At 39.2% G+C, this 26,075-nt stretch overlaps 1 protein-coding gene and 1 pseudogene across 1 annotated transcript in view; both read left to right on the forward strand.

Annotated features, from left to right (window-relative positions):
* The first annotated feature begins 465 nt into the window (after window positions 1–465).
* The window catches only part of ZNF112 (zinc finger protein 112), a 41,173-nt gene continuing 15,563 nt past the window's right edge, over window positions 466–26,075 (forward strand). The window contains 3 exon segments of the mRNA XM_021681137.2: window positions 466–491; window positions 21,345–21,392; window positions 22,990–23,116. Of these exon segments, the coding sequence (XP_021536812.2) occupies window positions 21,378–21,392; window positions 22,990–23,116 (142 nt within the window). The 5' untranslated portion in view covers window positions 466–491; window positions 21,345–21,377.
* LOC110572752 lies at window positions 17,941–18,586 on the forward strand (annotated as a pseudogene).

Here is a 26,075-nt window from a genome sequence, read left to right on the forward strand (position 1 = left end):
AGAGAATACCGACTATCTAAATACTGACTGTCCCAAAAAAGAGAAGAGCCTTCAGGAAAGGACCACTCCGCAGGAGATTCCGGGATTTGTAGTCCACAAGATCCACAAGGTCAGACGCATTAAGCTCCGGAAAGACGCCCTGAATGCATCGTTGGCTGGAGAAAATACAGAAGTACATAAAAGAGTTCTGTATACTTGGCAGCATTTCTGCGTTACGGAATTCGCGCCGGACCCGCACGCTTTAAATACAATCCAGCCTCTCGGTGCGACAGCCAACACTTCCGCCCGAGGAAGACGACGAGGGGGCCTGGGAATTCTGGGAAATGTAGTCCAAGAACACAGTGCCGCAGGATAACTTCCGCTGCAGGAGGCCGAGTCTGCATTCCTGCTCCCGTCGGGAATTCTGGGAAGCGTAGTCCAGGAGCTCTATGTAGGCAGAGTCGCTTCCGCTCCAGGTACGCGAGGCCGCGGCCTTCATTCCTCTGCGAAAGGTGAGCCCACCCACCCCCGGCGCCCTCCTGGCGGCCGCACTGACCTGGCCTCACTTTGCGGTGGGCGGGTGGTCATCAGGCGCTCGACCCTGGGGAAGAGAATCCGCCTGCGGCGAAGGGCGGGGTTTGTGTTCCCTCTGAATGAGCTCTGTGGAGTGCGGGGCGCTGGGTGCAGACCGGGCTCGGGGCCCGGGCCAGGTTCCCAGGTCGCTGGGAGTGAGGGATTCCTGGGTTCTGCATTTCCCCGACCACCAGCCAGTGCTGCCGCTTCCCAGCCGTATAATATTCGGAGAATTCGTGTCTCTGCCTCATTCCTCTTTAAGTTGGTATTAGTGTCTACCTAATAGAGTTATTTTGAGAGTTAAATGAGGATGTAGAAGAGAAAGACTTAAAGTCTGGCTTGGGGTAAAAAAAAAAAACAAACAAAAAATACGTCTCTTAATAGCAGTACTTTGTAATTTCTGGAGAAGCGCTTAGTTCCCTGAAAGCATCTATGAACCTGGGATGGGGTCAGAGCTCCTGCTGCAGTGTCCTGAAGGAGGGGAGGCTGCACCCAGATTCCAATTTTTTTTTTTAATCTACATTTAAGTTTTTGTAGAGGGTCATTCCTGGGTGTTGTCTGGGATGTCCACTGTAATTTATGCGGGGGTTCTAATGAAGCTGTGATTTCTCTCAGCCTCCTGTCCTTCCCCAGCCCGGACTTCTTGAAAAAAGCCGCTGGGAGGAGGGAATGGTGCTTTGGCTTCTGGAAGCAGAGCCTCGCCTGAGTAGGTCTTAGCATCTCTCTTCCTCTTATGTTATCTCCTCTCAGGGGAGAAGGTATTTCCTTAACTCATCTGCAAATTCTTCTACCGCGAAGATGCCCTGACTTTTGTTGAATAAATAAATACAGAAAGGGATGGGGGAGTACTTGGGCATGAATAATAACAATTATACTTACCTTTTTAAAGCTTTTATTTAAATTTCAGTTAGTTAACATAGAGCGTAATATTAGTTTCAGGTGTACAATATAGTGATTCAACACTTCTATACATCACCCGGTGCTCATCACAAGTGCACTCCTTAATCCCCACCTCCTGTGTCACCCATCCCTCCACCAACCTCCATTCTGGTAACCGTCAGTTTGTTCTATATAGTTGAGAGTCTGTTTCTTGGTTTGCCTTTCCCTCTTTTTTCCTTTGCTGGTTTGTTTTGTTTCTTTAATTCCACATATGAGGGAAATCATATGGTATTTATCTTTCTCTGCCTGACTTACTGCACTTAGCAGAGTACTCTCTAGCTCCATCCATATCGTTGCAAATGGCAATGTTTCATTCTTTTTTATGGCTGAGTAATACTCCATTGTGTATATATTCCATATCTTCCTTATCCATTCATCAGTCCTTGAGCACTTGGGCTGTTTCCATAATTTGGCTATTGTAGATAAATGCTGCCATAAACATCGATCGGGGTGCATGGTCCCCTTTGAACCACTATATTTGTATCCTTTGTGTAAATATCTAGTAGTGCAATTGCTAGATCATAGGGTAGTTCTATTTTTAACTTTTTGAGGAATCTCCATATATTTTCCACATTGGTTACACTAGAGTGCTTTTCCACCAACAGTGTAAGAGGGTTCCCCTTTCTCCACTTCCTCGCCAACAATTGTCTCTTGTGTTGTTGATTTTAGCTATTCTGACAGATGTGAGGTGATATCTCATTGTAAGTTTTGATTTGCATTTCCCTGATGATAAGTGATGTTGAGCATCTTTCCATGTGTCTGTTGGCCATCTGGACGTCTTATGTGGAGACAGGTCTGTTCATGTCTTCTGCCCATTTTTTAATTGTATTATTTTGGGGGGTGTTGATTTGTGTAAGTTCTTTATATATTTGGATACTAACCCTTTATCAGATATGTCATTTGCAAATATCTTCTCCCATTCCATAGGTTGCCTTTTAGTTTTGTTGATTGTTTCCTTCACTGTGCAGAAGCTTTTTATTTTGATGTAATCCCAATAGTTTATTTTTGTTCTTGTTTCCCTTGCCTCAGGAGACATATCTAGAAAGCAGTTGCTATGGCCAATGTCAAAGAGATTACTGCTCCTGTTCTCCTCTAGAATTTTGATGGTTTCCTGACTCACATTTAGGTCTTAGATCCATTTTAGATTTATTTTTGTGTATGGTGTAAGAAAGCGGTCCAGTTTCATTCTTTTGCATGGTGCTGTCCAGTTTTCCCAACACCATTTGTTGAAAAGACTGTTTTTTTTTTTCCATTGGATATATTTTCGTGTTTTGTCTAAGGTTAATTGACCATATAGTTGTGGGTCCAATTCTGGGTTTTCTGGTGTGTTCCATTGATATGTGTGTCTATTTTTGTGCCGTAGCATACTGTTTTGATGTCTATAGTTTTGTAATATAACTTGAAGTCTGGAATTGTGATGTCTCCAGCTTTGCTTTCTTCTTCAAGGTTGCTTTGGCTATTTGGGGTTTTTTTGTGGTTCCATATAAATTTTAGGATTGTTTGTTCTAGCTCTGTGAAAAATACTGTTGGCATTTTAATCAGGATTGCATTAAATGCATAGATTGCTTTGGGTAGTGTAGAAATTTTAACAATATTTGTTCTTCCAGTCCATGAACATGGAGTGTCTTTCCATTTCTTTGTTTCCTCTTCAATTTCTTTCATCAGTTTTTTTCTAGTTTTCAGAGTACAGGTCTTTCACCTCTTTGGTTAGATTTTTTCCTAGGTATTTTATGGTGTTTGGTGCAGTTGCAAATGGGATCGATTCGTTGATTTCTCTTTCTGCTGTTTCATTCACCCCCCTCGCCTCTAAAACCCTCAGTTTGTTTCTCAGAGTCCATAGTCTCTCATGGTTCATCTCTCCTTCCGATTTCCTCCCCTTCATTTTTCCCTTCCTTCTCCTAATGTCCTCCATGCTATTCCTTATGTTCCACAAATAAGTGAAACCATATGATAATTGACTTTCCCTTCTTGACTTATTTCACTTAGCATAATCTCCTCCAGTCTCATCCATGTTTATGTAAAAGTTGGGTATTCATCCTTTCTGATGGCTGAGTAATATTCCATTGTATATATGGACCACATCTTCTTTACCCATTCATCTGTTGAAGGGCATCTTGGCTCTTTCCACAGTTTGGCTATCGCGGACACTGCTGCCATGAACATTGGGGTGCATATGGCCCTTCTTTTCACTACCTCTGTGTCTTTGGGGTAAATACCCAATAGTGCAATTGTTGGGTCATAGGGTAGCTCTATTTTTAATTTTTTTAGGAATCTCCACACTGTTTACCGAAGCAGCTGTACAAACTTGCATTCCCACCAACAGTGTAAGAGGGTTCCCCTCTCTCCACAACCTCTCCAACATTTGTTGTTTCTTGCCTTGTCAATTTTTGCCATTCTAACTGTTGTAAGGTGATATCTCAGTGTGGTTTTGATTTGAATTTCCCTGATGGCTAATGATAATGAACATTTTTTCATGTGTCTGTTAGCCATTTGTATGTCTTCTTTTGAGAAGTGTCTGCTATAATCTTTATTATTTTCTTCCTTCTGCTGGCTTTAGGCTTTGTTGTTCTTTTTCTAGCTCCTTTAGATGTAAGTTTAGGTTGTTTATTTGAGATTTTTCTTGCTCCTTGAGGTAGGCCTTTATTGCTATATACTTCCCTCTTAGGACTGCTTTTGATGCATCCTAAAGGTTTTGGACCATCATGTTTTCACTTTTGTCTCCATGTATTTTTTAACTTCTTTATTTCCTGGTTGACCCATTCATTGTTTAGTAGGATGTTTAACCTCCATGTATTTGTGGTCTCTCCAGATTTTTTCTTGTGGTTGACTTCAAGTCTCATAGTGTTGTGGTCAGAAAATATGCATAGTATAATCTCAGTGTTTTTGTATTTGTTGAGGGCTGATTTGTGACCTAATATATGATCTATTCTGGAGAATATTCCATGTGCATTTGTAAAGAATATGTATTCTGCCATTTTAGGATGGAATGTTCTGAATATACTTATTGAGTTCATCTGGTCCAGTGTGTCATTCAAGCCATTGTTTCCTTGTTGATTTTCTGCTTAGATGATCTGTCTATTGATATAAGTGGGGTGTTAAAGTCCCCTACTAATATTGTATTATTATCATATAGTTCCTTTATGTTTGTTATTAATTATTTTATATATTTGAGTGCTCCCATGTTGGGGGTATAAATATTTACAATTGTTAATATCTTCTTGTTGGATTGTCCCCTTTATTATATAGTGTCCTTCTTTGTTTCTTGTTACAGTCTTTGTTTTAAAGTCTAGTTTGTCTGATATAAGTATTGCTACTCCAGTTTTCTTTTGACATCCATTTGCATGGTAAATATTTCTCCGTGCCTCACTGTCCAGCTACAGGTGTTATTAGGTCGAAAATGAGTCTCTTCTAGGCAGCATATAGATGGGTCTTTTTTTTTTTAATCCATTCTGACACCCTGAGTTTTTTTTATTGGTGCGTTTAATCCATTTACATTCAAAGTAATTATGGATAGATATGTATTTATTGACATTTTATTACTTATTTTGTGATTGTTTCTGGAGATTTTCTCTGATCCTTTCTTGTCTTTCTCTCTTTCATGGTTTGCTGATTTTCCTTAGTGATATATTTGGATTTCTTTCTCTTTATTTTTTGCATGTTTATTGGTGGTTTTTGATATATGGTTGCCATTAGTTTTGTATATAACCTCTTCTGCATATAGCAGTCTATATTAACTAGATGGTTAAGTTTGAACACATTCTTTTCTCCTCTCCTCCCCATGCTTTAACTATGACCATATTTTATATCCTTTTTTTTTGTATGTGTGAGTTCCTTGACTGATATTTTTACAGAAATACTCATTTTTACTGCTTTTGTTTTTCCTACATTCATATGGTCACTTTTGGTCTCTCCTTTCCATTCAGAGAGTTCTCTTTAATATTTCTTGCTGGACTGACTTAGTGGTCACAACTCTTTTAGTTTTTGTTTGTCTGGGAAGCTCTTTATCTCTCCTTCTATTCTGAGTGATAGCCTTGCTGGATAGAATATTCTTGGCTGCAGTTTTTCCCATTGAGCATTTTGAATATATCATGCCACTCCCTTCTGGCTTGCATTTTCTGTTGAGAAATCTCCTGCTAGCCTCATGGATTTTCCCTTGTAAGTTACTGACTTCTTTTGTCTCACTGCTTTTAAGTTTTTTTCTTATCACTATATTTTGTAAATTTAATTGCAATATGTCTTGGCGTTGGCCTGCTTTTGTTGATTTTGTTGGGAGTTCTTTGTGCCTGCGGGATCTGGATGTCTGTTTCCTTCCCCAGATTAGGGAAGTTTCAGCTATTATTTCTTCAAATAAACTTTCTCCCCCCCCTTTTTTTTCTCTTCTTCTTCTGGGACTCCAATAATATGAATGTTATTATGTTTGATGGAGTCACTGAGTTCCCTAAGTATATCCTCGTTTTGCATAATCATTTCTCTGCTTTTTAATAGTTTCATAGCTTTTCATTACTTTGTCTTCTAGGTCATTAATTCGTTCTTCTTCCAGCCTCTTGTTGATTGCATTAAGGGTATTTCTAATCTTGTTTATTGCACTCTTCATCTCTGATTCTTTTTTTAACTCTTATCTCTGTGTTAAGGGTCTCACTGATGTATCATTCTTTCTCAAGTCCAGTGAGTATGCTTATGATCATTGCTTTAAATTCTCCATCAGGCATGTTAGTTATATCTGTTTCACTTAGATCTCTGGCTGTGGTCTTATCTTGTTCTTTCATTTGGGATAAATTCTTCTATCTTCTCACTTTGTCTAAGTCTCTGCCTGCTTCTCTGTGTTAGAAAAATCTTTGCTCCTGGGTGCCTGGGTGGCTCAGTTGGTTAAGCGACTGCTTTCAGCTCAGGTCATGATCCTGGAGTCCCTGGATCGAGTCCCGCATCAGGCTCCCTGCTCGGCAGGGAGCCTGCTTCTCCCTCTGACCCTCCCCCCTCTCATGTGCTCTCTCTCTCTCATTCTCTCTGTCTCAAATAAATAAATAAAATCTTAAAAAAAAAAAAAGAAAAAAAGAAAAATCTTTGCTCCTGAAAGTAATGGCCTTATGAAGAAGAGGTCATGTAGTGCCCAGGGCCTGACACTTCAGGAAATGTCTCCAGTGTGTGCTGCATGCACTCTGCTGTTGCGTTCTAGCTGCTCTATCCTTCAGGCCAATTGTCTGCAGATGCTCTCCTTGCCTACTGTGGGCAGTGATAGGTCCCTGGCCTGAATGTGGCAAGTTTGATCTGGGTGCTCGGTCTGCTTATGAAATGAGACTTTTTATCACCTCCACCAGAACTGAGGCCCTGTAAAACTCTCTGGTCAGGAGACATGGTGTTTTCACCACCTCCACCAGAACTGAAGCCCTGTAAAACTCTGGTCAAGAGATGTGGTATGGGCAGGTTTTGTGTTGGTTTTCTAGGGGAGGGGCCTGCTGTGCTGTCACTGAGGTAAGCATGACTGAGAAAGGCAGTTCCACTGGAGCACAGTGGGGTGGGGCTTGGTGTAAGCAAGTTAGGGGGCCAGTGTCTGCATTACACTGTTTCCCACAGGTGGCTCTGTTTATGCTGAGGGGTGAGGGAGGGAAATGGCACCAGCCAGCTCCTTTGTTCCCAGACAAGTGTCTCCATGAATGTTGCCTCTCAGGGACATGCTCTGAGAAGAGCAAATAATCTCCCTACTGTGTGCCCCAAGTGCTCTTCAGATCACGGTTTTCATGCTCTATGCCCCTGGCTTATTTACATGCCTTTTCCTCAAGAGTAGCACAGTGCTGCTGGGCTTTATCCCAGCCAAGCCTGCTGACCTTTAAAACTCCAGGCTTTCGGGGCACCTGGGTGGCTCAGTCGGTTAAAGCGGCTGCCTTCGGCTCAGGTCATGATCCCTGGGTCCTGGGATTGAGCCCCGCATCGGGCTCCCTGCTCAGCAGGAAGCCTGCTTCTCCCTCTCTCTCTGCCTGCCTCTCTGCCTACTTGTGCTTTCTCTCTCTGTGTCAAATAAATAAATAAAATCTTTAAAAAACAAAACAAAACAAAACTCCAGGCTTTCAAAGTAAAGGATGCACAGTCCTAGGGAATTCTTCTAAAGTATTTGTTCAAACTTTATGGGTCACCCCCAGTATTATCTTTTGTCATCCAGAAATCCAAGGTACTCAGAGATATTATAATTCAGAATTATAGCTTTTGAGGTTGTACCTGTATCATAAGGGCAGTAGTTTGCCCTAAAGTTCTTATGTAAGGATCACTGGATAAGTGTCTTAGACATGGAATTTATGAATGGCCCTTTATCATTTCTTTAACCCCTTTTTTGGCATCCCAGGCTTGCCTCCAGTTTTAGGTCCTTTAGTTTGCTTTTGCAAGCAGAGAGAACACCTACCTGAGGGGGCTCCTTTCCTTCATGTACAGTTCAAGTAAAATCAGGAATTTTTTGTAAAACTATGGAAGCTCACTATGTAAATACTTGATGGAATATTTCCCTGCTAGTGTAGCTTTTGGAAGTTGCTTTCTCCATTTATTTAAAACTGCCTGTGCAATTAAAAAGTGCAATGCAAAAACAAAACAAAGCAAAACAAACCAACCCACCAAAAAGATCTGGGCTTTAAGCCCCACTGAATATAAGAACTCACAACATTCAGCCCCTCTCACTTTCCAAGACAATGGCAATGGGGAAATGTTCTTGTGCATTTCTCTGTCTCACCCTTCTCTGTGACCATGGTTCCCTCCCCTCCACAGCAACCAGGATCTGTTTCTCCCCTAAACCACATCTCCACATTTCCTACCTTCTTCAGTGTAGCCTCTTCTCTTTGTTTGGTTGGAGAGTTCTGTCAGTCTTCAGGTCAATTTCTGGGGTATTTAGGATCATCTGATAGTTATCTAGTTGTATTTGTGGGATGAAGCAAGCCTGGGGTACTTCTACTCTGCCGCCATCTTCCTGTCTCCTAACGATTATGTTTAAACATTTAGTGCTAAATATTATTCTAGGAGTTTTATATGAATTAACATATTCAATCCTAACAGGAGCCCTCTGGGGTCTCCTGGATACTGTTATTCCCATGTTGTAGATGAGAAAAGGGAGACACAGAGTGCATAAGTTGTTTATGCTAGGTTCACACAGCTAGTAGGCTGAGCTGGGATTTAAATTTAGGTTTCGATCTATTGCTTTAGTTCTTACCGTGTTTATTATCAGGTTGAGAAGTCATGTTTTAGATTTTTGTAGAAGGCCATGAAAGCTATGTCAATGAGTTTTCAGTTTTTGCTAAGATATTTTCAGTTATCTGCAATATAATTGTATTGTATTTGAAATAATATTTATAGTTCTAAGTGAAATAAATCCGAGAAAGACGGGGTGCCTGGGTGGCTCAGTTGGTTAAGCGACTGCCTTCGGCTCAGGTCATGGTCCTGGAGTCCCGGGATCGAGTCCCACATAGGGCTCCCGGCTCGGCGGGAAGCCTGCTTCTCCCTTTCCCACTCTCCCTGCTTGTGTTCCCTCTTTCGCTGTCTCTCTCTCTGTCAAATAAATAAATAAAATCTTAAAAAAAAAAAAATCCGAGAAAGACAAATACCATATGATTTCACGTATATGTGGAATCTAAAAAACAAAAGGAAACAACAATTAACAACAAAACAGAAACAGACTCATAAATACAGAGAACAAACTGGTGTTTGCTAGAAGGGAAAGGGGTGGGGGCAATGGGTGAAATAGGTGAAGGGAATGAAGAGGTACAAACTTTCCTGTTATAAAATAAATAAGTCACAGGGATGAAAAGTACAGAATAGAATCAAGAATACTGTATTAAATTTGTGTGTGACAGATGGTAACGATACTTATCATGGGGAGCACTGCATAATGTATAGAATTGTCGAATCATTGTGTCATACCTGAAACTAATATATCAACTATACTTTAATTAAAATAGGCTAAATCCTAGAAAGAAATTTATAGTTCATACTCTGATTATAGAAATGATTATAGATTGCATGTTGTAGAGAATTAAGAAGATATAAAAAGTATAAACAGAAGAGTTTAATTGTCTATAACCACAGGTTGTAGAGATAACATATTAATGTTTTAATGTTTTTCTGTATATGTGTAACACATATATATATATACACATATATATGTATATGTATATATTTGGATTTTTTTACTTAAGTTTTACAAAATAGGTATAGGTTTTATTTCCCTCTTAAGTTTTTACTGTGGAAATTTATAAACATAGATGTAATAAGAGTAAAATGCTGAACCCCAGTGGAACCATCACCCACATTTAATCCTTGTTAACATTTGTCAGTCTTGTATTAACCACCCCCACCCTAACCCCCACCCTCCCCAATCTTTTTGTTTCAGTATTTTAACACAAATTCCCAACATTGAGTCAGTATGATAGTGGTTGGTTGATTGTCATAATTGCCAAAAATTGATTATCAAACATTTTTTTTATATATATCCAAGACCAAGAAAGGGAGATGTTAGCAGCTACCCTAAGGTTTTCATTCTTTGCAGCTTGGAGAATGTTACTTACTTGAGAAGGCTCCGGGACATAAGAGTATTGCACTTTGGAGAGGGATGGTGATGAATTTTGTTTTCCCATATAGAATTTGACTTACCTATGTCTTCTTGTTCTTTGTATGTTATCCCTCTCTTCCCATACACTTGAAGTTCTTGTGTTTCTGGGACCATGTCATATTTTTCTCCATAACTGTGTCCAGTTCTCAGTATAAGATTGGCAAGGATTTGTGTTTAGAATAGCTACTCAACAGACAGCTGGTATCAAGCATTTGCAGTGCAGATTTCCTGAAATTGGAATTAGGTAGCAAAATGGAATAGAAATAACCCATGGAGATATTCATTAATATCAGTGAGCTATCGAATCCACCAACTATTTCAGAGTATTGAAAAGTTGGTGGGCAATTATTTTGATGACCTAAAACACATTTCCTAAGAATCGTTATGTTGTATGCCTGCAACTCAGTAACAATGTGTGTCAGGGTTATGGTTAGGGTTAGGTTTAGGGTTAGGGTTCATTTTAAAAAAACCCATATTTCCTAAGAAACACATTGGTAGAAATGATAATAGCAAATATTTGTAGACTGTTATGCCTGGAGGCAGTGTTTCTAATAGTTTATGTATACTAAATTAGTTTTCATAACAAGCCTATTACCCTTATTTTACAGATGAGGAAATGGGTTTTTAAAAAACAACGATTTTATAGTAAAATTTACTATTTCTTTTTGGGGTGCAATTTTATTAATTTTAATGCAGGTATGGATTTGTATAATCACCACCATCATCAGATGCAAAGCAGTCCCATTAGCCCCAAAAACTTCCCTCCTATATTCCCTTTATTATCACCCTTCACCATATCTGTAACTACCAGCAACCACTATAACCCTATATAGGTTTGTCTTTTTGAGAATGTCATATAAATGAACTCATCGTATGTAACCTTTTTTTGCCATATGTAAACTTTTGAGGCTGGATTCTTTCACTCAGCATAATGCCTTTGACATTGTATGTATCAATACTTCATCTGTTTTTATTGCTGGTTAATACTACATTTCCATAAATGTATATACTGTAGTTTACCCATTCATCCACTGAAGGATATTTGGTTTGTTTCCAGTTCTTGGCAATTATGAATAAGCTGCTAGAAACATTTGTGTAAAGGTTTTGGTGCTTATTTCTCTAGTGTATATAACCAGGAATGGGAATGTTGGGTCCTATGGAAAGTGTATGTTTTACATTATAAGAAACTACCCAACTGCTCTCCAGTATATCTACCATCCTGTATTTCCACTAATGATGTATGAGAGAGAGAGTTCCAGTTGCTCCACATCTCTATCATCACTTAGCATTGTCTGTATTTTATTTTTAATTTTAGCCATTCTAATAAGTATGTATTGCAATATCATTGTGACTTTAATTTACATTTCCCTAATGACCAGTGATATTCAGCAGATACAGCTTTTCTTTAGCTTATTTACCATCCTTATATCTTCTTTGCTGAAGTGTTTTGTCTATACGTTTTGCTCAGTTTTAATTTGGGTAATTGGGTTGTGTTTTCCTTGTTGATTTTTGAGAGTTATTTATATATTGTGGATACAAGTCCTTTGTTAAATATGTGATTTGCAGATATTTCTTCTCTGCCTGTAGCTTGTCTTTTCATGGTCTTTTTAAATTTTTTATTTTTTGTAAAGATTTTATAGAGACACAGTGAGAGAGAGGGAACAAAAGCAGGGGGAGTGGGAGAGGGAGAAGCAGACTTCCCGCTGAGCAGGGAGCCTGATGCAGGGCTCGATCCCAGGACCCTGGGATCATGACCTGAGCTGAAGGCAGACACTTAACGACTGAGCCACCCAGGCACCCCTCATGTTCTTTTTAAAAAAAGATTTATTTATTTGAGAAAGAGAGAGCACTCAGGGTAGGGGAGAGGAAGAGGGAGAATCGCAAGCAGACTCCACACTGAGTGTGGAGCCTGACAGGGCGCAGTCTCATGACCCTGAGATCATGACCTGAGCCAAAACCAAGAGTCGGGTGCCCAACAGACTGCACCACCCAGGCACTCCTCTTTTCATGCTCTTAACAGCATCTTTTGTAGAGCAAAAGTTTTTAATTTTGGTTTCTCTCAATATTTTGTATTTTGTGTCTTTTAAGGAATTAAATAACTTCATCTACCATATTGAATTGATGAATGCAAAGTTTCTTGTAACATTCCCTTATTATTCTTCTAATGTCTGTTGAGTCTATAATGATATCCCTTCTTTCATTCTTGATTTTGATAATTTGTGTCTTTTCTCTTTTGTTCTTTGTTGGTCTGGCAAGAAGTTTAATTTCATTGATCTTTTTGAAGAACTCTGGGTTTAATTGAATTTGTCCAGGGCTCACAATCTTTTTCTATTAAGGCCCAGATTGTAAATATTTTCAGCTTTTCCAGTCAAGCAGCAGATTCAAGAATATTATTTAGGTCTGTGTATTAACAAGAGAGAAATATCCACAGCATTTTTATTAACAAAATCCAAAATACAATGATTGAGTACAATTTTTTTTTTTGGTAATACAGGTGTACTAATGAGAATAGAAATATTTTGGGGGATAACATTTAACTTAACTGACTTTCAAGGTTAGTATTCCCCTGTCATCAAAGTTGACTGCAAATGTTTTTCTGTTTATGCTGCTCTGTAATGAGATTTTATACATTTTATCACTTACTGAAAAATGACCTTTTAAACAAATAAGTACTACTAAATACTGATATCAGTCCACAAGTTTGTAATTTTAATTGTGCATAATAATGAACTGGAAGATGCAACTGGAAGCCTGAATAGTGGCTCCCCAAAGATGTCCACATCCTAATTCCTAAAACCCGTGTTACTTTACATGGTAGAAGAGACTTTGCAGATGTGATTAAGTTATGGATCTTGGGATGGCAAGATTATCCAAGTGGGCACGCTGTAATCACAACAGTCCCTATAGGAGGAAGGCGGGAGATCAGTGTCAGGAGAAGGCAATGGGATGACAGAAGCAGAGATTGGAGTGATGTGACCATGGACCAAGGAATGCAGGTGCCTGTAGGAGTTGGAAAAAGCAAGGAAATGGATTCTCCCCTAGAAGGGACCAGCCATGCTGACATCTTGACCTTAGCCCAAAAACTGATCTTAGACTTCTGACCTCCATAACTAAAAAAGAATAAATTGTACTGTTTTAAGGCACCAAGTTTGTGGTAACTTGTGCTAGCAATAGGAAACTAATATCGAATGCATTTATAGAATTCTCTTAGGTTCTTCTCTTGACATTTGCCTTTTAGTATGTCATTACATTGCAGATTACTTCTAACGGAAGGTTAGGAGGAAACTCCTCAATTATATAGTTAAACCAATTTTGAAATATGGAAAGTTCCTTTGCACTTGCATCAAGATCTGAAAACACTGCTGGGATGATGTACTTTAAGCTCAGAAAATACAAATATTACAAATTTATGTGGGAATGGAGATTGTGCTCATTTTAACTTTTGACAGGGTTGAAATATATAAAGCAGTTTGGCATTACTTGTGATTTAAACAAAATCAGTTGCTATCAAAATGACTTGATTACTACCATACTTCTACTTATAGGTTGGATTCATTAACATCATCAAGTCTAGCCAAAGCTAATTTCCAAAGCCATTCAGCATGGCTGGGGTCAATTTTTCTCATTCAGGAAAATTTCAGTCCCGGCTCTGAGACTTTTTTAAAAAGTCATAAAAAAATTTTACTGCTGCTCAGCCATTGAACTGCTGTATGGTGAGGCAAGTTAGGATATTCGGTTTCTATTTCTTTCTTTCATTTATTCATTCATTCATTTATATATATATATAATGTTAGTCACCATACAATACATCATTAATTTTTGATGTGGTGATCCACGATCCGTTGTTTTCTTATAACACCCAGTGCTATTTCTGACAGAATTCATTAAACTGATGATGGTTAAGTCTATGAGACTGAATGAAGTTCACTGTTCACACTACTGGCTCAGTAGCACATAATAGATTACAATATTTTCTGCAAAGCACCTGCTTTGAATAATACAATGAATGACCATAGTCTTTAAACACATTTGTATAAGCTTTTAAATTTGTAATCAGTTTTAACACATCCTTTTAGGTTACACTTAAGGTTATTTTGAGTTAATATTTTTTCAACTTAGAACATATTTTTAACTGTAATTGTTCCACACAGACTATCCCTCCCTAGAGGCTAATTATTTAGTCACTTCAAACTTGACATTGATGCCTTGAATGAACAACTACTGAGCAATGTCAGTAATATGTGTTGAATTATCAAGAGCCAAATATATCAGGATCATTTTCCTTGTATTTTAATTGACTATAATGTTTCCATTGTCTTCAACTCTTCAAGCAACTATTCTTGCCCCCGGTCTAATAATCTTAAGTTTGTTTTCTCTGGACACATTTCTTTGGCTGCTACAATCAAACAAGATTTAATTAACTCATCATCAGTAAATTACTTTTCTTTGCTTGGGTTAGAAATAGAAGCTGAATATCTAAATATAAACTTACTTTGGTTGTAGCTTCATTTTCATTACTTATTTTTTTGTGAAGAAATTATGCTCTGATGAGACATTTTAAATTTTCTAATTTTTCTGACCACTGCTTTACCACAAATTGAAGATATTTGTGATGAATACTCACTCTGATAATATTGACATGTATTGTTTTCTTTTAGCACAGCTATGTTGTCACTGCATAATAAGCAAAAGGCTTTGCTGTCTAATTCAATAACAAAATATCTCACTTCCAATGTGTCTTAAAAGTGCAACATTTAAAGTCTATTTTTTTCTTCTTGTTTTGACATGACAGGTATGTACTTGTAATGAGCACTGGGTGTTGTATGCAGCTGATGAATCACTAAATTCTACCCCCTGAAACTAAACATACAGTATGTGTTAACTAAATTGAATTTAAATAAAGAATAAAAAAATTAAAATGTTGTGGTACAGGGGCACCTCTATATATACATATACACAATGGAATATTACTCAGCCATCAGAAAGGATGAATATTTACCATTTACATCGATGTGGATGGAGCTGGAGGGTATTATGTTGAATGAAATAAGTCAATCAGAGACAATTATCATATGGTTTCACTCATATATGGAATATAAGAAACAGCACAGGGTCATAGGGGAAGGGAGGGAGAACTGAATGGGAAGTAATCAGAGAGGGAGATAAACCATGAGAGACTCTTTTTTTTTTTTACTCTAAACCTCCCAATATTTTGATTTATTAGTATCTTCTCATTTTACTTATTTATTTATTTTTATTATGTCCAGTTAGCCACTGTATAGTACATAATTAGTCCTTGATGCAGTGTTCAGTGATTCATTAGTTAAGTATAACATCCAGACTCTTAACTATAGGAAACAAACAGAGTTGCTGGAGGGGATGGGGTAATTGGGTAATGGACATTTAAGGAGGGCACATGATGTGATGAGCACTGAGTGTTATATGCAGCTGATGAATTATTGAACTCTACGTCTGAAACTAATAATATGCTATATGTTGGCTAATTGAATTTAAATAAAAAAAAATCAGGGAGGAAAAACAGGGTAAAATGGTAGACTTAAATCCAACCATATAAAAAATTACATTAAATGCTAATGGTCTAAATACATTGATTAAGAGATTATAAAATTGGATTAAAAACAAGAACCAAGTATATGCTGTCTAGAGAGCCTACTTTACATATAAGGACATAGGTTAAAAGTTAAAGGGATTACCCAAAAAAGGTGTGCTGTGGAAACACTGGTCAAGAGAAAGCTGGAATGGCTATAGTAATATTAGACAAAGTAGACTTCAGACCAAGGACTGTTACCAGGGATAAAGAGGGGCACTTACACCAAGGGTCAGTTCATCAAGTAGACATAATAGTCCTAAATGTGTATTCACAAAACAACATAGCTTCAAACTACATGAAGAAAACTGGGCAGAACTAAAAGAAGAAATGGAGAAATCCACAATTTCATATGGAGATTTCAGTACTCCTCTCAGTAACCGATAGAACAAGCAGGCTTGTTCAGTAAGAATACAAAAGATCTGAACAATACTATTAACATTTCCAGAACACAACATGAAATAAACAACAGAATGCACCTAATTTTCATGAGCTTCAGTTCTGATCATTTCTGTTGACCTGTCTTTGAGTTCACTGGTGTTTCTGCTCTGTCTCTCCCAGTCAGGTGCAGGTTTCTATGTAGTAGGGACTACGTCAAGTTCTCTGTGCTTATTGCCAAGTATAGGTTTCGGCAGAGAGGAGTTATTCAGTACCTGTTTGTGGTTTGTCTAGCTTTCCAACAGGGATCAAGGAACAGGGACCTTCAGCTCAGTGAGGTTATATTCAAATTTTCTGAAAATGGATGTGGGAGAAACAAACAATATAAGTATTTCCTGCCCTTTATCTCAATCAGATTGAGTAGGATGCTGAAGCCACCCACTTTTTCAGAATGTTCAAAAGGTGGTATATGCCTATTGGTAATTACTGACGTAAAATAAATATTCTTAAAAGCAAACTAGGGCTGATATGTGGCTTCTGTATTTATTTCATGGTGACAACAACGAGGATAATAGTAATAACAGCTAACATTTTTTGGGTGCTTATTATGAACTACACTGACTTTCTAATGCTTGGATGCATTAGCTCATTTGTTCTTCATAATAACCCTACTTTTATCTTCCATTTTACAGATGAAGAAACAGAAGCATCAAGAGGTTAATTAACTTGCAAAGTTTACTCTGCTAGTAAGTGGCAGAATCTTGATTAAAGCTTGGTAACCTGATTCTATAGCCTAGGCTCTTGGCCAAAACACTCTGCTTTTATTAGACTGGCAAAATGGGTTTTAGGAGTTGATACGGCTGTAGCAAAGCCTGTTAAAAGGTATCTTAGAACAGGGGACATATAAGCTGATGTAAAAAGCTAAGAAGATCTAGGATGCATGGGGGCAAACTACTGCCCATACTCATTTTTGTAAATCCTTTCTTCACATACAAAATCCTGGAGGCTTTCCTGTGAGATCAAGTGATTTACACAGCTGGAGTTTACAGGGGAGAGCAGACATGGAAGATTCCTCTATGGATGGCTTGCTAAGAATCTAGACTTTATTCTAAAGGCACTGGGCAGCCATGCACATGTTTTAACCAAGAAAGGGATATAATCAGACTAACTCTAACATATAAAGAAACAAGAACATTCTGTGGGATGACCACTGTTTAAATGCCTGTTTAACATGAATTGCTTTGTATTCTGAATTCTTAAAGTCCCTTGGGTGATTAGTAACTCCTATTGCTTGAGAAATCTGATCAGGCAAGTCTAAACTGGAAGCCTGTATTCATGCTGAGTATGTGCCTGAAGAAACATCCACAACCCTTAGAGACAACTCCAGGAGCACCTTATAATGGGGAGCAGTGGGGAGCTGGGAGTCACAAGGCCCGAGTCCCAGACCCTGTTCTGCTCCTGGCTTATGTGTTCTCCAGTCATCCCCTATACTCATTGAGAGCCTGAATGATCTAATGGTTGATTGCCTAGGCTCAGCTTGCAAACTGCCTCTATTAATCTCAGAATCTATGTTTGCAACCCTTTCTGCAAAATATAGTCACCTGAGGGGAAGGGGATTCATTTTCATGGAAACTCTTCCTCCACAGATACCAATTTATAGGCCCTGGACTGAGTCCTGGGCATTGGTTTTGTTTTCATTTTTTTATTAACTTCCCAACGATAACCAGTGAACTGGTAGATTGAAAGCCACCATCCTAGTAATTAAGAACATGGACTCTGGGATGATAATCCTGGCTGCTCTGCTGACTGAATGGATAATCATGAATAAATAACTTAAAATCTCAATGCTTCAGCTTTTCCAGTTACTGCAGTATGCAGCAGCATGAGCAGCGAAGTCTCCTGGGACAAGCTGTACAAAGCATTGAGGGAAGTCCTGCACAGCAACCAGCACAAGCACTGGAAGTTTTCGGAGACTGTGGAGCTGCAAATCAGCCTGAAAAACTATGACCCTCAGAAGGACAAACGCTCCTTGGGCACCATCAGGCTTAAGTCTACTCCTTGCCCTAAGTTCTCCATGTGTGATTTAGGGCATCAGCAGTACTGTGATGAGGCCAAGGCTGTGGATATTCCCCGCACGGGCATGGAGGCACCGAAGACTCAGTAAGAATAAAAAATTAGTCAAGAAGTTGGCCAAGAAGTATGATGCCCTTTTGGCTTCAGAGTCCCTGATCAAGCAGATCCACGAATTCTGGGCCCAGGCCTGAATAAGCCTGGCAAGTTCCCTTCCTTGTTGACCCACAATGAGAACATGGTGGCCAAAGTGGATGAAGTGAAGTCCACAGTCAAATTCCAGATGAAGAAGGTGTTGTGTCTGGCAGTGGTCATTAGCCATGTGAAGATGACAGATGATGAGCTTGTGTACAACATCCACTTAGCTGTCAATTTCCTGGTGTCCTTGCTCAAGAACTGACAGAACATCTGGACTTTATATCAAGAGCATCATGGCCAAACCCCAGTACCTGTACTAAGGCACAGCTTAAGAAGCCCTGGTGCTGCCATTAAAACCAAAACCAAAACTAAAACCTCTCGATGCTTCAATATTCTCAACAGTAAAAATTATCTTAATCCTTTGGGTTGTTGAGAGGGTTAAATGAGGCAATTCCTCTAAAGCATGTGATTTGGCTCTTGACTTCTCACCACATTTCGGCTTCTCATTTGCCCCAGGTACTGTCTGTTTGAGTACTCGTCTATTTGAGTACTGTTCTGTTTGAGTACCCTGTTGAGCTCTGAGTGGCTGATATGGCACTGTCATCCTCCAGGGCTAACATCAGGCCTCATTTTCCTCATTGAGTCCATCTAACTCTCTCCCTTATCCAGTCTAGGTCTGGGGACCCTTTCCATGTTCCCCCAAAGGACCCTGTTTACACTCTACTCTGGCATCTGTCAGTGTGTAAGAGCTCATTTTCTTTTTTTTTTTTAAGATTTTATTTATTTGCGAGAGAGAGAATGAGAGACAGCATGAGAGGGAGGAGGGTCAGAGGGAGAAGCAGACTCCCTGCTGAGCAGGGAGCCCGACGTGGGACTCGATCCCGGGACTCCAGGATCATGACCTGAGCTGAAGGCAGTCGCTTAACCAACTGAGCCACCCAGGCACCCAATAGCTCATTTTCTAATTGGTTTCCCACACTTAGGCTCTGAGCAACTAGAGATCTAGGAACTATATCCCTCTCAGAAGGTGATCTATAAATATTGGGTAAGTGAAAGAAAACTCAACTCTTTCACTGCTAACTACGAAGCCAAGTCAATACTTGTTCTTGGTAGTTGTACATACATTCTGTGGATTCTTCAGCTGTGGGCTATGTGGGCAGGGACTCAGGAGGAGAGGGGGACTCTACTGGAGGAGGAAACCTCTCTCTAAGGGACTCTACTGGAGGAGGAAACCTCTCTCTAAGGTGGTGCAAAAAGGCTCTACCTTATTCACAGGCCACCATCAGCCCTTCTTGAGTTCTTTCTCTTCCACAAATGATCTTGAAGTTGCTTAAAAACAGTAAATAACAGTAAATACCTGTTGAAAACAATAAATAACCTTGCCCAAGAAATTAAACTTCTGGTTCCCAAGTCCTTGCAAGCATCAAGTGCTGAGCCAATGCTTTACACAAATAAGAGAAATAGAGTGGCATCACAGGCTTCTTTAATCTTTCATTATATCCATGTAGGAAGAGGGATATGCTATCTGAGCCTCCTCTGGCTTCAAGAAGAATATGGAGACAGATGGTTGCTACACTTGTGGTGAACATAGAATAATGTATAAACTTGTGGAATCACTGTGTTGTACACCTGAAACTAATGTAACATTGTGTGTCAACTATACTCAAATGAAAAGAAATAAATAATAAAATAAAATAAAAATAAATTAATTTTAAAAAAGAATATCCATCCGTCATTAAACTTTTCAGAAGGGTGGTCTCAATGTCTAAACAAACGTTGTTATGGGGGCAACAGATTATTAAGTAAGAGGCCATCTTTGCCACCCAGATGTCTTACAAGACACATTCATAAGGACGGTTTTATGATGGAGAATAGTATCTGATTTTTTTTTTATTATGTTCTGTTAGCCACTGTATAGTACATCATTAGTTTTTGATGTAGTGTTCAACGATTCATTAGTTGCATATAACACCCAGTGCTCATCACAACACGTGCCCTCCTTAGTACCCATCACCCGGTTACCCCATCTCCCCACCCCCTCCCTTCTGTAACCCTCAGTTTGTTTCCTGGAGTCCAGAGTCTCTCATAGTTTGTCTCCCTCTCTGATTTCTTCCCATTCAGTTTTCCCTCTCTTCCCCTGTGGTCCTCTGTGCTATTCCTTATGTTCCACAAATAAGTGAAACCATATGATAATTGTCTTTCTCTGCTTGACTTATTTCACTTAGCATAATCCACTCCAGTTCCATCCAGGTCGATGCAAATGGTAGGTATTCATCCTTTCTGATGGCTGAGTAATATTCCATTGTATATATGAACCACATCTTCTTTATCCATTCATCTGTTGAAGGACTCCTTCCACAGTTTGGCTATTGTGGACATTGCTGCTATGAAAATTGGAGTGCATGTGCCCCTTCTTTTCACTACATCTGTATCTTTGGGGTAAATACCTAGTAGTGCAATTGCTGGGTCGTAGAGTAGCTCTATTTTTAATGTCTAGAAAACATTGGTATAATTACAACATTTTTCTGCTATTCACATGTAATCCTGATAGCAATCTGATAATGTTGGTTCTGTTATGGTCCTAATGCTTCAGATTACAGAAATGAAACCTAGAGAGGTTAATTAATTAATCATGGTTAAATATATGTGCATATTATGTAGTATATGTTGTACTCTTATATATGTCCTCTACATTATATATTACAGATGTTTATTCTGTAGCAGCGCCAACATATAGCAAATGTACAGCAAATACACAACAATGCCAGATTTGGAAACTGAATTTTGTGCCCAGAGTCCACTTTTAACCAGTACATTCCACTGCCTCTCCTTTTCCACACTTCCCAGGATCAGAGTAAGTTCCTTAGGAGCAGAGAGGTCTGTGAGCAAACTGTCCCATGCATGAGGGCATCCTGCCAGGATAACCTCATGGTAGCTGGAATCCAGCCCACACCCGGCCTGCCAAGATGTGTGTGGCAGCATCTGCTGGGGCAAGGGACACCTTTGTCTATTCTACACAAAGATATATTTCCCTTTTTCTCATGGCTTCTTTCTTATTACCTTGTATTGCCTTCTCAGGTCTCTGCCTTTCCCTAGGAAAAGGAGGAGAAAATGATCAAGTTCCAGGTGAGCTGGATTTTTATTTCTGTCACTGAACATTTTATTTCACTTCTTAGGTGGACACCTTTTAGATTTAGAATAATCTGCACTGTTAACATGAAGGTAAGAGATTTGTGGAAGTTCAACTCCTGCTCAAGTTCCTACAGCAGACAAGTGTCCAGCCCACTCCAAAGCCTTTCCCTTCTGGATAAAGAGTATCAGGAAAAAGATACTGGAGGAAAGAAGGGCAAAACAAAACAAAATCCAAAACCAAACCAGAGTTTTCATTCAGAGACCAAGGCCTGACATTGTGCCATTTGGATCTCCAGCCAGAACAAAGGTCTTCATACAAAACATTTACATTTCCCTACAGTAAAAAGTTACAAGCAAGAAGCCAAGTAGAATGAAAAATATTTGCAACATATTTGGAAGAAAGGACTTAACGTCCCCAAAATGAATATTTTGAATACAACAAGAACAAAAGATGACCAGCAAATACACGAAAAGAGAATGGTCTTCATTACTAATCAACTTTGTGAAAAATTTTCAAAATAACTGGTTTTTACTTCCCAAATTTATTTCTGAGATTATCACAGATTTTTTTTTTTAAGTATTCATATCTGGTGTTGGCCAGGGTATAGAGATTTCGTGATTTATACTTCGAAGAAGAATAAGCTGGAAAAATCTTCTTTGGAGGGAACACCTGTCATTGAATCAAAATGCTGAAAGTTGTCATTCAGCATTACTATTTCTACTTTTTGGAATTTAAGGACATAATCCAGGGTCAATGCGAAAGGATTTTTGTTGCAGCGTTGTTTATGATAGATAATCTAAAGCTAAGTGCGCATTATTTGGATGAGTTAATCACATCCTAAATCATTGACTTACTATACGGCGCTGCAGTGGGATGGCAGACATGATCCTAGTAATAATCATAATAGCTAACATTTATTGGGTACTCTGTGCCAGGCACTGCTCCAAAGTGCTTTACCTATAGTCACTCATGTTATTATCAGTACCCTATGGTATATAGGTATCAGCATGAGGATGAGAGAATGAAGAACTTCTCCAAGGGCACATAGCTAGCACGAGGCAGAGCATTCCAGTGTGAGTACAGGGAGCCAGGCTCTGGACTGTGCCCAACACCACCGCTGCACACTGCAGATGGGACACAGAGGATGAACTACGTACTTCAACAGTAAGAGTGACCAAAAGCCTTTAAGTTTGGCAAATTAAATAAGTGAAATGTGTGCATGTGAAAAAGAGAGAACAGAGAATCCATCGCACACTATTGGAACTAAAGCTTTTCTGGGGGCAAGTGGCGTTCTTAGTAAAATTTAAAATTATAGCAGCCTATGATGCAGCAGAGTTCCAGGGACTTACCTGTAGGAGCGCTAACAAAAGGCAGCTATTTATTTGTTTGTTTGTTTGTTTGTTTGTTTGGCAGCAATATAATCTGCAAGGATTTCTTTTCTTGCAGCCCTTTTGGTGGATTGAGTGAGTGGTGTAGAAGGCAGCTACTTTGACTCCGTCCCCCAGATTCTAGAACAGCTTCCCCTCCCTGACACTTTCTCAGTGCTGCCCCTTTTCCATAAACATAGCCTGCATGTGTTTGGTGTTGTAGGAGACGGTGACGTTCAAGGACGTGGCCGTGGTCTTCAGTGAGGAGGAGCTGGGGCTGCTGGATTCCACCCAGAGGAAGCTGTACCGAGACGTGATGCTGGAAAACTTCAGGAACCTGGTCTCTGTGGGTGAGGATAGGTGCTTGGTGACTGAAAGTCATCCCCCTGGGGTGTCTTGGGTGTTTGAAGCTCTGAGACTCTTGAAATCATCCCCTGAGCTTGGGCAAATAAGAGTCCTAATAATCCCTGTACAACACCGACAAGATGTTTCTGTCCTTTGAACTATGTAACTGGGCAAATTGTGGCCCAGTGCTGTTGTTTGTCATGAAGTCAGTTTAGTGAGTTGCCCTAGTTTTTGTTTTTGTTTTTTCAGGGTGCCAGTAACAATAACTATTTATTAACTTGATTTTTCAGAGGTATTTGGGTTTTTCCTTTAACAGTGTTTTTGTAAATAACTTCAAACTTACAGAACATTTGCAAAAGTAAAGAATAAGAACACCCCTATAGATTTTTTTTTTTTAAAGATTTTATTTCTTTATTTGAGAATGAGAGAGAGCACATGAGAGGGGGGAGGGTCAGAGGGAGAAGCAGACTCCCTGCCGAGCAGGGAGCCCGATGCGGGACTCAATCCAGGGACTCCCAAGATCATGACCTGAGCCGAAGGCAGTCGCTTAACCAACTGAGCCACCCAGGCGCCCCTCACCCCTATAGCTTTTACCTAGATTCACTTATAATAATATTTTTACCCATTTATTTTATTTATGACCATGTTCTTTCTCTCTCCATATATATTTGTGTGTATATATGAAAACATATGTATATTCATAATATTTTTTTCTGAACCATTTGAGGGTAATTTATATACACCATGGCCGTTTATCTCTAAATACTTCAGTGTATATGCAGAGTTTGGAAGTCCCCAAGACTGCTCTTACTCTGACACCAATTGTAAGCTCAGGGGTCCCCAAGATAACCCTCGGCCTCAATAATTCACTAGAAGGACTGTCAGAAGGCACTGAAAGCTGATATACTCATGGTTACCCTTTATTACATGAAAAGGGTACAAGTTAAAATCAGCCAAGGGAAGAGGCACCTGGGGCAGAATCCAGGGTATTTCCAGCACCAACTTGTAGTTGTCTCTCTCAGAGGAGTCGTAGATAGTACTAACTCTTCCCAGCAAAGACAGGTCATAGTATACATGGAGTATTGCCAACCAGGGAGGCTCACATGAGCCTTGGTGTCCAGAGCTTTTACTGTGGTTTGGCCATATAGATGTGGTTGGACACCTGTGTGTCTGACCTTAGTTTCTAGCCCCTCTGGAAATCAAGCTGACAGCAGGTAGCCCAAGGGCCCCACCATAAATCACATTGGTAAGCAATCTGGTGTTGTCCAAAGCCTCCACGTGAGAAAGACACTCTTACCAGACAGGAAATCCCAAGGACTTAGAGATCACTTCCCAAGAGCTGAGGACAAAGACCAGACCTCTCTTTGAGCAAGCTTTATTCTTCACTGAACAATGTATTTTGTAGAAATAAGAATATTCTCTTACATATTCCCAGTGCAAATATAATACTTTTATCTAAGTATTTTACTGATTTTATCAGTAGATCCAGATATATTCCTAAAAGCATATTTTTCTTTCTCCAGAGTAAGGTCTAGTCTTGAGTTTAGTCTGACTGTCATGTCTCTTTAGCCTCCTTTAATTTGGAGCATTTCCACAGCAATTTCTTTGTCTTTTATAACAGTAGACATTTTGGAAGAATACTGTTATTTCCCCCCTGCCCCCGCCCCCATTTTTCAGATAACATTCCTAATACTTCCTTATACTTAGATTCAGAGGATCCATTCTGGCTGGAACTCGACATTGGTAGTCCTTTTGAGAATATCACATGTAGAGGTACACCATCTGTCCCTCATTGGTGGTGCCGATTTTGACCACTCAGTCAAGATGTCCAGTTTCTCCACTATAAAATTATTGCTTTGTTTATTGCAACGTTTTTTAAGACCACACAAATATTTTCCTATAGATTTAGCATCCAGTGATTATCACTTGCCTTACCTGGTCTTTACCATGATTGTTACAAAATTATTTTCTACCTTAGTACCTCTTTAGTACCTCCTGATTGCATTAGCAATCAGCTCTTGGCATTCTACAGTAAGCAAGAATCCCACATGCCTTAATCATTTATTTATTTATTTGTAGGGACTTGTGAACTCTTTTTTTAAAAAATGGCTTCTAATATTACCATAATTATTTTGATGCTAAAATTGTTCCAAATTTGGTTTTTTGTAATATGCCTCCACCATTTTTTATTTTATTTTATAATATTATTATATTATACTATGTTAGTCACCATCATTAGTTTTTAATGTAGTGTTCCAGCAATGTCCACAATAACCAAACTGTGGAAAGAGCCGAGATGCCCTTTATCCATTCGATAAATGGATAAAGATGTGGTCCATATATACAATGGAATATTACTCATCCACTATTTTTTTTTTAGCATTTCCTTACTTTATGGCATAGATGCTGTTCTGTGTTCATCTTTTACTTTATACCCCAGCTCTGGAATCATCTGTTTCTTGGAGAATGGTATTTAACAACAAGGTCTGAATGCTAGGTACTGTCACTGCTCCTGTGGTGGCTTTGTTTCTTGGTCCCAGGGGATAGAACTAGTAGGTAGGAGTGTGTGTGTGCATGCGTGCATGTGCATGTGCGTATATTCATATACATATATGCACACATGAGTAGATGTTCAATTTCGTTAAACATAAGGGAGAGGTTAAGTAAAATTATCCTGGAATACCATTTCTCACCCATGAGATGAGCAAAAATTCAAACACTCAGCACTGAACTTTCTTGGGCAAAGTTGTGGGAAATAAAGCACTCTCATGCACTGAAAGTAGGAAAGCAAAATGAAACAGTCCTGACGGAGGAGAATTTGACAATTATCCAGCAATATTCCCAGCAGTTCGCTTCTAGGAATTTTCCCTAAAGATAGCAAAGTGCAAAAGAGCATTAATAGTATACTACAGTCCATGTAAGAAAGAAGGGAAATAAGGAAACCTACGTATATCTGCTTGTCTT

This window comes from Neomonachus schauinslandi, chromosome 16 (genome assembly GCF_002201575.2).
Source record: "Neomonachus schauinslandi chromosome 16, ASM220157v2, whole genome shotgun sequence".
Taxonomy (NCBI): Eukaryota; Metazoa; Chordata; class Mammalia; order Carnivora; family Phocidae; genus Neomonachus; species Neomonachus schauinslandi.